The sequence below is a fragment of the Morone saxatilis genome, unplaced genomic scaffold, assembly GCF_004916995.1.
Source record: "Morone saxatilis isolate NCDOM2014 unplaced genomic scaffold, NCSU_SB_2.0 Contig10, whole genome shotgun sequence".
Lineage (NCBI taxonomy): Eukaryota > Metazoa > Chordata > Actinopteri > Moronidae > Morone > Morone saxatilis.
Genome location: NW_023339652.1, coordinates 10,882,959 through 10,897,451, shown reverse-complemented (window position 1 = coordinate 10,897,451; position 14,493 = coordinate 10,882,959). Strand labels below are relative to the sequence as shown.

Sequence of the window (14,493 nt, the reverse complement as noted above, 5' to 3'; positions counted from 1 at the left end):
TGTGTGTGCGTTAGTACTTGTGAAAAAGGGGTCCTCCACACAATCCTCATTAGCATTGTAAAGACGGAGGCCATCTGATCCTTACATCCCTTTAACCTCTGGGGTCATAACAGAGCTGGTGTCAGAGCTTTTTGTATGTATCAAACCGTCTGTGTTCAGGCTGCTTTGAACCTCACTCTATAATCTCTGAAATGACCTATGTGTCAATGTTAAACAGATGGTTGACAGTGCTTATTTAGAAAACACAAACCTTGCTAATTTGGAGTCATTTTGGTTGCAAATAAATACTGGACATTGCAGAATGAAATGAAACCATTCAGTTGGACTGTGTGTCATCTTCTCCTCATAAAGCCGTTTTTTTTCTTTGCTGTATGGCTATCGTGGGGACAGTAAATTTTTTTATTGGTCACTTTGGGCAAAGATTGGGACCAGCAGGGTGCTAAACGCACGCCCAGTCGATCAAGCAATCAATCACATTTATCTGTGTGTGGATCATTTTGTGGACAAAAAAACATTCTGTCTCAAAATATCTGGCAGTATTGTGAGCAGTAAAAAGAAAGAACAGCAACAGGGAACATTAGACCCAGAAGCCCCATGGCTCTCCAGATGCAACCAAATAAAAAGCACTGTGGGATAGATCAAGTAACAGATCAGTGAGATTCGGGGCTGCTTAGATTCGTTTATCTGGTGATTTTATTGCAGTCATGATGCATCAACAACAACCTGAACTTTGCTTTATCTGAAAGGCTTCTTTCAACAATAACATCCTCTTACCATCTGAAGATTTTACCTTGAAGAGTAACAGCATGACAGCATTTATAAAGTCAATCTGTTATTATATCAGTGCTATATCATAGAAAAGAAATATCTATTTACCAGAGACATCTGTCTTGCCTTTTGGGTTGTCCGGGCTATGATGAATTGATCTTGTAAGGTTATAAGATAAATTTACAAGTCAGACAATACAGGATTAGAGGCTTGCCACTTACCAACCTACAATATGAGTAATTGAGGTGAATGAAAAAAAATTACTAACTACTAACTAACTGTTTAACTGTTACTCTGATTGCAGTTTTTCACATATAATCCCCAATTGTAACAAAACATCACATAGGGTGTTGAGCAGGGACGTAGTTGTGGGTAAACCCAAGTAAATTCTGTTTGTTTACTCATCTATTTTCAAATCAACTGTATATAAATGAGGGGAAACTACTTACCACTATACACCTGGTGATAAGGATGTTCTGAGCGGGTTTCAACTTCTAATAATAATACATTTTGAACTCATTATTACATTGTAACAGGAAGAAAAGCATTACACATGTCCTAACAATATTTTATTCCTCAGTGTACAGTATTATTTTAAATAATAAGTCTACCATGTAAATCTTGTCTATCAGCCATTGCTCCACAATTGTAGAAAGAATTTTAAAAGTTAAAGCTTCACAGTTATTTTAGGTTGCAAGATTATTATGGTCTTGCAAGTCAAAATGCATATAGTATAATTAACATAATGTAAACTATAATAATGTGCATCATTGTAACCATCATTGATGAGTCCAACTGTGAATAAAGAGCTCAACAAATGATGAAATAACTCATTCAAATAGACATTTATACCTATGTAGCAGAAATCCCCTGCTGACCTGCTGTATAGATTTACCCAGTATAGATCTGTGTTCTTGGGATTTGCCAAATTACTGTATGTTCTACAATCTGCACTTTATTGAGCATATTGACTGTAAGGCCAACCGCTGCCAGTTAGCCAGCCACACCCATAGCCACAGAGGGTCCCAAATCAATACTGTGTGCTTATTCACTACATGGGCTAGGGCCCTTGTTATTATGGACGCAATGTAGCACACAAAAGGCATTGAAATGTAAACTTAATGTGGGCTCCTCCTGCCATGTGAAGGAATTGACGTCATCAAAACATTTGTGAGTATTTTCCTATTGCTGGAGAGATTTTGTTTACCTGTTCATGGCTAGAATTTCTCCAGCAACCAAGAAGGCTAATTGCAAGAAAAAAGCAAATAAAAACTCATCTCAACATGTGTCTTATGACTTTTGTGGTTTTTTTTTGTTGTTGTTCCAGATGGAGCCATTGTTCCCAGTGCTTTTCTGCTGTGACCACACCTCAGGTTGGCACATTGACATAAGAAGCATCATAACAGACATAAGGAGGATCAAGGACACAATGGACACTTCCTTATCTTCCTGGCAGTCAATAGCTTGCCCTCCATCAGGATTAGACAGGAAAGGGGGCACCAGCAGCTGGAACCAGGAAGTAAGACGCCACGCGACATTGCGGGCCTCATGTCGAGCTCAGTGGCGTATGACTAATCTTGTGTCCTCTGACCGAACACGCTCTGTCTCTTACACCGCTTTATCACTGTGTATGGGGGGCCAGATTAAGGCCACATTAATTCACAACAGGGAAGCCCTTTTAAACCCAGCCGGTGAACTGATAAAAATCGAAAGGGCTGTGCTCCGCAAGGGGGGGGGTATGCATGCAAAAGATGGAAGTGAAAGGCAGAGACTTTGTGAAGTATTTTTCAAAAGAGAAATCTAGTGCCCCCCAGTTACAAACACAAGGTTAATACCATTAAGATAATTATGGTAAGCTTTTAAAAATGTGTTTAGCAATACAGGTCTGACAAAATGACAACACTACCACATAGTTTATATAATTACAAAATAAAACATAACACATGTTTTGCGTTTCAACCAAAATTGGACAGTTGTTTTTTGGAAATCATTCATTTCTATTATATTTGTGGTAAGCCTCAGTGAAGAAAGGGAAGATGTTTACTGCCTCAGCCAGAAAATGGTGTATTTGTTCAATATAAAGTGCATAAAGGGTCTTTTGAAGCCCAGATCAAGAAAGTGATACAGCTCCAGATGGGCAAGACTTCCAGGATAACAGGATAATAAGAACTGAGAGAGAAATTGGGTTCATGCATTCATGTCAGATGGACCCACCAGATATCACATAGTAAATTAATCTAACTCAGATTAATGTCGTAAATGAATGAGTCACCCTTATTGCTACTAAGAAATGCTAGACCTACTAACTGCATAATTAAGAAGGTCTTTAGTGGTTTAGCCATGTAAAAGACATGGCTCTACAGATGGCATTGTCAGTAATTTGGGATGTGGGTTTTACCACTTTGGTTCAGACTGATATATCTTGCTATTAGAAAGATTGCCAAGACATTTTTCAGTAGATGAACCCTATTAACTTCTTCTGACTTTTCCCCTTGCACCTTCCCAAGGTTGACATTTGTGGTTTTAGTGAAATGTCTCGCCAACTTTCAGATGTTTTGCCATGACATTTGGTCCAGACATTGATGTTACCCTCAGGAAGAATTTTAACCACCTTGTTGACCCCCTGAATTTCCATTCAGTGCTATAATTTCCATTTATATTAACCTTTGGTAAATGCCTGCAAAATAAACAACATTTACATTAGCCTCAGCTGTACTTTGTGTTTAGTGCTAATTAGCAATTGTTAGCATGCTACGGCCCTAAACCTAGATGGTGAACATGGGGAAACCTTAAACCTGCTGAACATTGTTATTTCCAAATAGTTTGAATAGTTAAATACTTTAGAAACCTGGTTTTACGAAAAGTGCTGTGTATATATAAAGTTTTACTTTGTCACTACTTACTATTTAAATATTCTTAATAAGCACCAAGGTGCAAAAGTTCAACCTCACAGAGCTGCTAGCAAGGCTGTAAATGCTTGTTTCAGTAAAACGCAGAATGTCAGTATCTGCTGCTGGTTTAATATCACTTCTTTCAAATGGAAAAGAATGCAGTACAATGTATATTTTTTGGAGTGTGGTATTTTTTAGGTTTATTTACACTATTCTTGTAACGCTGGGCCTCACAGTAGCACAGTATCTGCATGCTCTGCCAAGCATGGCCCCAGCCCTTATCCGTAAAGCCGAGGGATGATGTGTCCTTGTGCTTCTTAGTCTGCCTTTGAAGTTTTAGGTTAAGTCTGTGTATGGAAGTGTGTGTACGTGTGTGTGTGTGTGTGTGTGTGTGTGTGTGAGTGTATATGAAAGAAGCTGGCCTTGTGCCCCCCTGTAATCCTGTTAAGCACCTGGACAATGGAAGAACAGCTGGCTTGGCCTTCTTGCACTCTCCAGCATAGAGTGGAGGAGAGGAAGATGTGCACAGCATTCAGATGGAGAACTGAAAACAGAAAAGGATGGACAAATCTTGGTATCTATATTGATCTGTTGTCTATCTATCTGTTTTATCTGTCTTCCTCTCTCCCTTGGGTCGCCAGTGGTGCTCTCTTGGCCTTGGCACTCCATCCATTCTCTTGGTTAAATACTGGCACAGATGTTGCGGAAAGATTGAGAGGCCCACTTGTGCCATTAGTCCAGCAGCAGGGCCTGGGAGCAGCAGGGGAAGACTTCTCTAATCAGTTTTATTGGAGCTATGCTATTGGGTTAACACAACAGGGACAGGCCCAGAGCCCAGCAACACTCCAGTTTTAAATGTGTGTGTGTGCAGACAGGGGGTATGTGTGTATGTTTACACCCTAAGGCTATAGCACAGATAGTAATGTCTCCCTACCTCTGTCTCTTTTATGCACACATGCTGGTCGGGGTGGAACCTGAGACTCAGCTGTGTGGCAGATGAGCTCCAGTTGGTTTAGATACTGTGATCAAATAACTGCATGGGATCACAACTCACTGATATATTTTAGTTGGAATTGGAATCATAGTAGGAATGAATGAAAAGCAACAAGACTACAGGCACACTAGCTGCTCCGCGTGGCTGTACATAAGCATAGTGATGCTTTGAGCTAAATGCTAACGTCAGCAAAACATGCTCAAAATGACAATGCTAACATGCTGATGTTTGGCAAGTGTGATGTTTATAATTGTCCCAATCTTGGTTAAGCTTTATAGCACTCAACACAGAAGCAGATGGGACTGTAATTGGTTTTGCATTTTAGTTATAAACCAAAGTATTACAGAAACTACAATTTTGACCTCAAAAGTGAAGGGATAATCAAAACCCATTCTGACGACATGAATGTCTTCACCAAAATTCAAGGGGAATCCATCTAATAGAGACACATTTTTACAAACGAAAATGTCAAACTAATGGTGGCGCTACAGGAAAGTCTGTAGGATTCATCCTCTAGGGACCATGAATGTGTAAAAAAAATTCAGGTAGATGGTGCCATATTTCACTAGATTTTCAACTTGACCTGCTGGTGGCACTAATAGAAAAATCAGAGTCATCCTCTGGTCACCAGGGATATCTGTACCAAATTGTATAGCTACCCATCCAATATTTGTTGAGATATTTCCTTCTGGATCAAAGTGGTGGACCAACCAGACTGACCAAGACTGACATTTCCATCCGTGCCTTTGGTAAATGTCTTTCAGTGGAACAAAGCTCTTTCATGCTTCGTAGGCTGATTTTGAGTGCATACAAACTGCTCAGTAGTCAAAAACAAGCTGTGGAGGGAAATCTGAACCTGTGTCCCAGTGCCTGAGGACAACTCCATCCTTATGGGCTACTTGACCCTCCCTGGCCAACTTGGTGTGAGGTCAGCTGGTCAGACGCCAGTTTGGCTGCTCACTTATTGAGTAAAGAGGCTGTCAGGGTCTCATATTCCCCTCCGGTCATGCTGCACTGTGGTGGTTAAGTTGCTGTATATACTGAATAGCAAGCGCGGAGGGGGTGACACAGCCTCTGGGTGTCTGGTCACAATGGTTCGGAAAAAAATGGCCATTTGTTTTTCTAAATAGCCTTGTTCAATGGAGCAATGAAAAAGAAAGTGTTAGCGACTGTTTCAACAGTGATTTCACTTGTTTTAATGGCTGCCTCCTTCGTTTGACGCCAAGCTCTGAATGGTTTCATTATCACACATTTTGTCTGTTTGTGTATATGTGTGAATTTGTGTGCATGCCTCGCTTTGCCTGGCTGCTCAAAGGGGACATAACTAAGATTGGACACTAAAAACACACTGTTTCTACAACAATTCACTAATGAATGATTTTTGCCCAACTGGCAGTCTTCAAATTATGAACAAAAGGTCCCTCTGTGTTTAGTTAAATGAATCCCAATTTAGTTGTTTTGTCTTTTCCTTACTTTTGTGTGCTGACCGCCTTTTGTGTCTCTTATAACTCTGCTCATAATTTGATAATTAAATGACTGGAGTCACTCGGGCTCTTTTTTTTTTTACAGAGTCAGTCATTTTGCTTCAACAATCAGGATCAGGAGACAATGAGTGGAGGAGAGATAGTCATTATGAGGATTGGATCTGAACGCTGGCCTCCTGCAAAGTAATTAGACAATAATGAATAGTTACAATGTAATTACCAGAACAAAAAACAGAAAAGGACGCCGCTTTTCAATTACCATCACGTACCATCATTTCCCCTCGGCCTTTAGCTCCGTGCTGTAAGTAGCACTCTAATCGTGTTTTTACCTGTGAATGGTTCAGAGTGTTAAATAATGTATGGGTTATGGCTATTGAGAGCTGTGTGTGGGTCGCCCTCAGGCTCTTCTCACGCCATTGGCTTTGAGACGCCCAGCTGTCTACGCTACCAGAAATGCTGCTGTTTTGTATTGATCTTTCCACACATGGCGTGACGTCTAAAAGTCACTTTAAAAAGGAAACTTTTTCAGCCACAGGTGGTTGAGAATTAATTGATTTTGACAAAGGCTAAGCTGCTAATTCAAAACTGACATCGGAACCGATTAGCACATTTTCCTACTTTGGTCAAAACAAATGTGCTGCAAGCCTCACAGCTCGGTCTCCGATTTCTTTGAAAGAGAATCTGGTGCTGTTTTGAACATCTGTCATCCTTAAGAGGCATAAATGACATTGCATGAAGGACACTCTCAGATCATCATAAAACCAAGATCTTAAGATGAGTCCTGGAGGTGTTTTAACGTTAAAGATGTGCCTCTCCGTTGTGTCCGGGATGTGTCTATGCTGATGTGCTTCAAGGCAACTTTGTAAGAGAGAGAGAGCGAGAGAGAGAAAAGTTTGCACTGGTAACTTATTGAATAGCAGTTTGTTGGTATTCTGCAGAGGGCAGGCCTTTGAGCACAGACCGAATGCGTGATCATCGTTCCTGATTAGATCAGCTCTCTACCCATGACGCAGTGCTCCGTCTGTCGTCAAGGATACTGTGGCCTTTGAACATCTCGGTGTGGGATTCACGCAGGAGTAATTACCTGCCATACCTACAACTCTGAGAATTTTCTTTTCAAAAGTTTATACTCTGATTTACTGTAAAGTCAATGCTGAAATGGTTCAGAGCTTACCTAACAAGTTTCTATTTGCAGAGAGGATCGTGCGAAGTGGCCAATTTTCTTTCATTCACAGGCATATAGGACATTATGCTAATGTGGCGTTTCAGGCTGCCTTTGAAGTGCAACACTTTCCCCCTGCAGCAAGCTATTTTTGGTTAACCTTTGACTGACTGGCTGATCACACTGACGGACTTTACCATAAAATATGAAATGACCAGTATAGCTGTTTGAACCCACCTCAGCCCTCCTCGCACTAAAGTTAACTACTTGTCTAAGGATTTTTTGAACATGCAACTTTACAGGCATGACACCACTCTGCTGCTGTATTGCCAGTCCAGTTGTCAGACATCAAAGACGGTGAAGCAGGCATTTTGTTTGTGCAATATTCCGCATATGATTTCTGATCTGTATGGTTAAAATCCCACATCTCTTAAAGGTATACGAGTCTCCTCTTCAATTTTATATGAGAACATGAGCCAGACATCTGGCCACTGTCTCATGTACACAAAGGGCAATAGAAGTAGATGATGAAATGGAGGAGAGAAATTGTAGAGATGATGGAATGTGGGTGATATGAACAATAAAAAGGATGGTGATAGGCCATAAAGGACCACAATGATGATGTCACCTTCAGGAGAAACGTCATGCATCTCAGATTTACTGTCCTTTCAATAAAAAGTGCAGGAATGAGATGGAAAATTTCACGTTTTCATTGTGTATATCGGACTGTGTGTGTTTGGGTGTCCTGGACACACGTTTAGCTCTCTGTATGTGAGTCCGTCAGCAAATCTGAGCTTATGGATGATCACAGTGGCAGTTTAACCAGAGTCTGGTAGTATTGCTAATCCCATACTCAGACTGCAAAGATCAGCACTGGAATAGAGTGGGAGAGGCTGATAGAAGAAAATATAAAAAAGAACAAAAGAAAATAGAAGAAATAGAAGAACCCTAAAGTTCGTTAGGTGGTGATGTCACCCCTGAGAAGTCACCTTCAGAGGTCAGCGGAGAAAGCGGTGACCTCATCAGAATGGGACAAGAGTGGATGGAGAGAAAGGGTTAAGTGTTATCTGGGGGGCTGTATCTGGATCTGCTCTGCCGCCCTTGACTGAACCACTATGGTCCTTGTACCTGCATGACTGGTGATAAGAAGGATGACGCATCTGTGCTCTTGCGCATAGTCTTAGCAGTGACAACTATTCGTCATGCAGACGGAGTGTATCCTGTAGCCCCTTGGCTGGAAGTTTACAGTTTGCAATAACAGATTTTATACTGTCAATGCAATCTTTGCATTTAACTGTAAAATCAATTATGCTACATTATGAACTGTACTGACCTCTTGTAAAGAAAAGAATGACCCAAACTCATACTAGACAACACTGACGTTTAAGTTTAAGAGTGAGTTTCATTCTTCCCAATGTGATGCTGAAGGCTGTCATTGCAAAATGTACACTGAACTTCCCTCAGGACAAAGTAATATGTTGTTCTGTAACGGCAGTTTCAATTTGATATGTTCTTTTCTATTTGACTGGAGACAGAACACAAACATGATATGTATGTCCTTGGGTAACACAGAAAGGGCTACTATGTTAATTTATACTGTATAAGTGTATTGACATTTAACCCTGTCTCCTAGAAATGTGTACTAATTATTTGATGGAGGTGGTTAGTTGGATGGCAGGCGTACAAAGTAGGCTACAGGACTGACACTGATGATCAGGGTTCACGTCCTTTGTAGTTAGGTTTAAGCTACAAAGCACTCTGATTAGGGTTAAAATTTTGGTTAAAGGACCAGTGTGTAGGATTTAGTTTAGCATAGCAGTAAGCTTCAGATTACAAGCCTCTCGCCTCACCTTCCGGTTCCAATATTTTTTTCCTAAAAAAACAGCATATCTTTTGGGGTGTATTTAGCCATGTGTACTTAGCGGGTATTGCAAACAACATGAACCAACAGTAATGTCTGCGGGAATTAGTGCTAATGTTGGCAAGCTAGGTCAGAGTGGAAGCTAGTCGTTAGCCTTGCTAGCTTCCACTTTCACTAATGGTACTTACAACAAGCCCATATAGTGCTTATTTTATGAATACTGTGCAACAATATCACTGCTGTTTTCAGTCAAATACTGCCATAGTAAACACCTGTGAAGCTTTGATAATGTTTCCACATTCCAAAAATGATATTATCTTCTTTTGAAATATGGAACCTTACACACAATTATGCAGTATCATTTTAGATTACCTTAAAATGTGTGGAAAGTCCCAATTTCACTTCGACTTTAAATTGTGTCAGATTCTTCAAGTCACTGTTGACTTTTTCAATATTAAACCAAGACCAGAACCTTTCCCAAACCAAGTGCTGTTAGTGGATAATCATAAAAATGTTAATTTACATCTTTTCCTCATTAAATTGTAATCTGGGCAGCACTATGTGTCTGTCTAAACATATTTCCTGGGGCAAATTAGCATACTACTACATACAATCTACTATGACAGGTTTGTAATACCATCACTGCTCTTTCAGTTTATCTTTACTGCATCTCTTCCATCTTCTTTCCATCACCTTCTCTTTATTTCACTCCCCCTCTGTCCCCTCACCCTCCTAGAGAGAGGCCAGTTGGGCTGGAAGCTAATTTGAAGCCAATCAATACAAGTCTGTGTTTCTTCCTGTGTGTGTCAGCCCGGTCCGGTGCCCTTGTCTAACTGCCGGCAGAGAGAGAGAGAGAGCATCTGTTTGGTGACTATCGCGCTCTGACTGTAAATCTATGGCAGTGACTAAACACCACTCATCCAACCATTGTACTGAGTGCAAAAGGCTATCTGATTGAATCCAAATGAGATTGATTTCTATGCCAAATCCAGTTGTCGAAGGTGTGCACAGACAAACAGCCCTCTCAGTAACTTGATTAACTGTAGGGATGGCATTTTAACTCCTCTTTGGAGTTTGCTGTATTGAATTTTTTTTTCACTGAAATGTAATGGAGGTGGGATTTTGCATGTTGGAGGAATGTATAGACATAGATACCAAACAGATGCACTCTTGAGCATACAAATACAGATGCAGCCACTAGCACAAACACACATGCAGCATGTTCTTCACCTCGCCTGCAAACAACAACACTGATGTTCAGATACTGAATCTGCCACAAGATAAGACCAGTCTCCTCCCTCCGCTTCCAGCCCCTTTCCTTAAACAGCCAATGAGAACGCTGTGTATTCATGAGCTGGAGTAGGAGCAGGCATGTGTAGGCAGCCTGCCACAGGAGGAGGTGTGTCTCCATGAGCCAAAAGTGTGTGTGCGTACGAGTGTGTGCTCACACTGAGAAGAGGAGGTGGTGGAGAGAGGAGTGAGTGTATGTAGGCATGCAAGTGAGAATCAGGGAAAGGAGTGACAGGCAAGAGGGAAAGAGAAGCAAGGTGCTTTTACTCATCTTACCACTGATACACTCCACACAAACACACAGACTGAAGGAACTACATCCACAGCCTCTACTATAGCAGTGAGTTGATACACGTGGGTGTGTGTGCGTGTGGTGTGTGTGTGTGTGTGTGTGTGTGTTTTCTGCGCTCGGAGCAACTAGAAGGGATCTCTGAGGATACACGGATGAGAAAGAGGTCTGGGGGAGCCAAGGAAGAGGAGCCCGAGTGTGTTTCGCCCCAGGAGGAGCTCACACACACCGCAGACAGCACACACACTCCAGCGGGCACTCAGCACTGTTTCCCTGACAACTAGAATGGGCTGCAATTTGTGCACCTTGCAGAAACGGGAGGAACACTACAAACTGCTGTATGAGATTGCACAGGTAAGTGAGACTTGGAGGAGAGGGAGGAGGTTTGATGATGGGAATGATCAGCGTGATAAAGTTAATGACAGCAGAGGCAGTGATGAAAAGAATTAAAGAGCAAGAAAGGTGAAAGTGAGACGGAATACCAAGAAGGAACAGAGGACAAAGACAGGTTGAATGTGGAAACCAGGAGAAAAATGGGAAAGGGACATGAGAGAAATGTACAAAGCAGTAAGGCAGATTTCCAGTGTGTGTGCGCGTGTGTATGTATGTGTGTGAGTGTGTGTTCATTCCTTTCTCCATCAAAGTGAGAGGAGCTAGTTATTCCTCCTCAGCAGCAGGAGATGTGAGAACAAGTTCAGCTCTTTTTCCCGCGCTGGCTCCAGGGGAATTCATCACATCTCCTCTGCCTGCGACTGTCTAGAAACGCTACAGTTCAAAGAACAACCAGCAAATGTGTTCTGCTGTTTTCTTCTCTGTTGTTTGTCAGAACTGGACTTTTTGTTTTTTCTTCTTCTGACCTGAAATGACGATTTTCACATTGCTTCTGTCATGTAAAAATCCGATTCAGCTTCGGTGACATTATGAGTTGAATAGTTTCATTGACCTTTAGCCCTTTTATTCATACATTTTCTGCAATGTAAGAAATACTTGATTTATTTTAGATGCATTTTTGAGAGACAGAAGCCATACACTCGTCGTTATTACCCCCACAAACGATCATATTGTCATTATGAGCAGTAAAACACTGAATGTGTAACTTGTCATCTTGTACAGGGCTTGGCTGGAATGTGTTGATTAGATAGGAAGTGTGAATGTGCTGAAAAAACATATATCTCAAAAATGCCATTCTTTTAGAAATAGGAGAAAAATTATTGCTTTTTGAAAACTGTTGTTGGTATTTTAACAGATTTCATCTGTTAAAGAAGATGAATGTGAAGTGTATGCAGGTACAGGGTTTTTACAACAGCGATATGGTTATATGTGTGGAGCTGATTGTGGGGAAACACGTGCTCTGGGTTTTCTCTGTTGTTGAGTAGAGTACAGGCGAATACGAAGGCAGCAGCAGCAAGGATTCATTCATCATTTAGTATCTTACACAGTTACAGACAGTGGGGAAACTGGATACAGCATAATGAGACTGAGCAGGTCTGTTGAATACTTTGTTAGTTTTGTATACTGCTATCGTATACTACCATCCAAAGTGTGTACATTTATAGCCGTGGTGAGAAATAAACTTTTACTGTGTGCAATAATAATGACCGTAAGGCTTTTGTCAGTTTTTTGTTATTGATGATGACAATGACAGACTGTTTTCCGGTCATGGGCTCTGTAAAATGTAGGACATTATCCCTACCCAACCATTCACTGCTGCTAGACGCTGCTTTCATGAACGTTATTCACACTGCTGCAGTCTCAAGCTCATTACGCTCTCTGACTAAATGCGCCCATGCTATAATGAGACGGTGGATGTCTGTGTTGTCTGCCTGGGTGGAGTGAAAGAAAATTAGCCATGTCAATTAAAAGAAACCTTAGAAGGTCACGGCTCCTTTTGTATTGTTGAGCTGAACTGAATAAACTGCGCAGAACAAAGCAATAAGTATAGCATGTTAACCTGAGCAATTTTCCATTATCTAGTTATTTAAACACATAGCTTTGACATATTGGTTTCTTAAAGTTAGATCAGAAGACTAATACCACTCATGTCTGTACAGTAAAAATGTAGCTGGAGCTTAGCACAAACACTGGAAAAGGGGAAAAGGCTAGCCTGGCTTTGTTCAAGGGTAACAAAATCTACCAATCAGCACCTCTAAAGCTCACTATCTTGTTTTATTGAAGCTGTACAAAAAGCAAAGTTTAGCTTTCCCTTGTGTTTCCAGTCCTCTATGCTAACATATATGGTAACTGGTTGCTGCACAGACATAACTGCAGTATCTAATCTTCTCATATAACTCTCGCAAAAGCATGTTTCTCAAAATTCACATTTGGCATCTAAAGCTTTATAACAGCTATAGCACAGGCAATTTCCATTTGGCATAACATAACAGCAGATGTATGATTGTATTATAAGGCATGGTGTTTACAAGGAGATTGGCTGGAACTAACATAAAAATGACCCTTAGGGTTTCCTCCTATTTCCGCATCGCACTCTAGGTGTCCTGGCACTGTGGCAGACGTCCAAGAATACTGTGTGCATATGTGTGTCAGTGAGCACACCTGCTTTACTGTTAAACACTCCATGGTGTGTATGTGGCAGTCAGTGAACACCTACAGTTCTCATTACCAGTGTGAAAGAAGCAAGAAAGAAAGAAAGAGAGAAAGACGGAAAGGAGAGCTCACCAGGCAGTAAGTGTGTCAGTGTGACTTTGTCCCGAAACTCGAGGCTAAGGGGATTCTGCAAATCCAGAGAGACTCCTAGACAATCCCTCTGTCTCTTTTTCTCTTTTATCATCCCAAACTCATTTCTTCTCCTTCCTTTTTCCTACTTTCTCCTTCTCTATAACCTTCATTAGACTCTCTCCCCCTCTGTCTTTCTCGCTCTCAGCAATCTGTTTCTCCCCTTTCTCATTTTACTTTGGCACACACACAACACTACAGATTCTAAAAGTGTTTTTGTTCTGTTGTACTTCCAACGGTGCTACACAATTGGAAACCACCTGCTCATTAGACCAGTGGAAAACCAAAGGATGCTGATACTGTACTATAAAGCAGGGCTAAAACAGGTGCACAATGGCACTGGACTGGAGGCTTTGGCCGAACTGTAACTGTAACCCACTCCCTATGTGTTGATCAATGAGTCCTGACCAATGTGATTTCTTGTTAGAGCAATGAGACATTTGAGAAAAAACGTTTAGCGTGTCTTTTCGCATGCAAAGTATTTCACAATACTTTCAGTTTGCATTTATTTCTCTGCTCTCTGCTTTGACGTCCACCTTAGGGAGACAGTTGCCTGTGTTTTAACTGTACTGACCAAAATTTTTAGAACAGCATTTAAACTGCATAAGTTAAATCTAAGTCTTGAAGCCTGATCATACAAACCAGCATTCAAAATAGCGAAATTTTATGCCAAAATCAATTCATTTAAATGGAATCGACATGCTTAGTCAATTCTCTTGTGTGGGCAAAGTAAATCAGTGCAAATTTTTCCCTTTGGGTTTAACTTTGATGAATTTTGACCCACTAATTTGTGCCAATGGCAAGTAGCAAGCCGTCTTCACAGTGTTGATCTTTAAAGGGATAGAGATCCAGAGTCTCAAAAATGGAGGAAGCGATCTTAGCTTATTAGCTGTTGCACCATCCCGTTTTTCACCTCCTCCTCTGTTAAAGTTTAAACAGTTTCATAGAAGAGAATTGGTTATGAGACGATGAGTTGATTGTGCAAAAACGTTTTTTGAATTAACTGTGTGAACTTATTGTC

The 14,493-nt window shown here is 40.9% G+C and overlaps 1 protein-coding gene across 1 annotated transcript in view; it reads left to right on the top strand.

Annotated features, from left to right (window-relative positions):
* The first annotated feature begins 10,890 nt into the window (after positions 1 to 10,890).
* The window catches only part of pdzrn4 (PDZ domain containing ring finger 4), a 33,268-nt gene continuing 29,665 nt past the window's right edge, over positions 10,891 to 14,493 (top strand). The window contains exon 1 of the mRNA XM_035677784.1: positions 10,891 to 11,093. Within this exon, the coding sequence (XP_035533677.1) occupies positions 11,025 to 11,093 (69 nt within the window). The 5' untranslated portion in view covers positions 10,891 to 11,024. The remainder of the gene's footprint in view (positions 11,094 to 14,493) is intronic.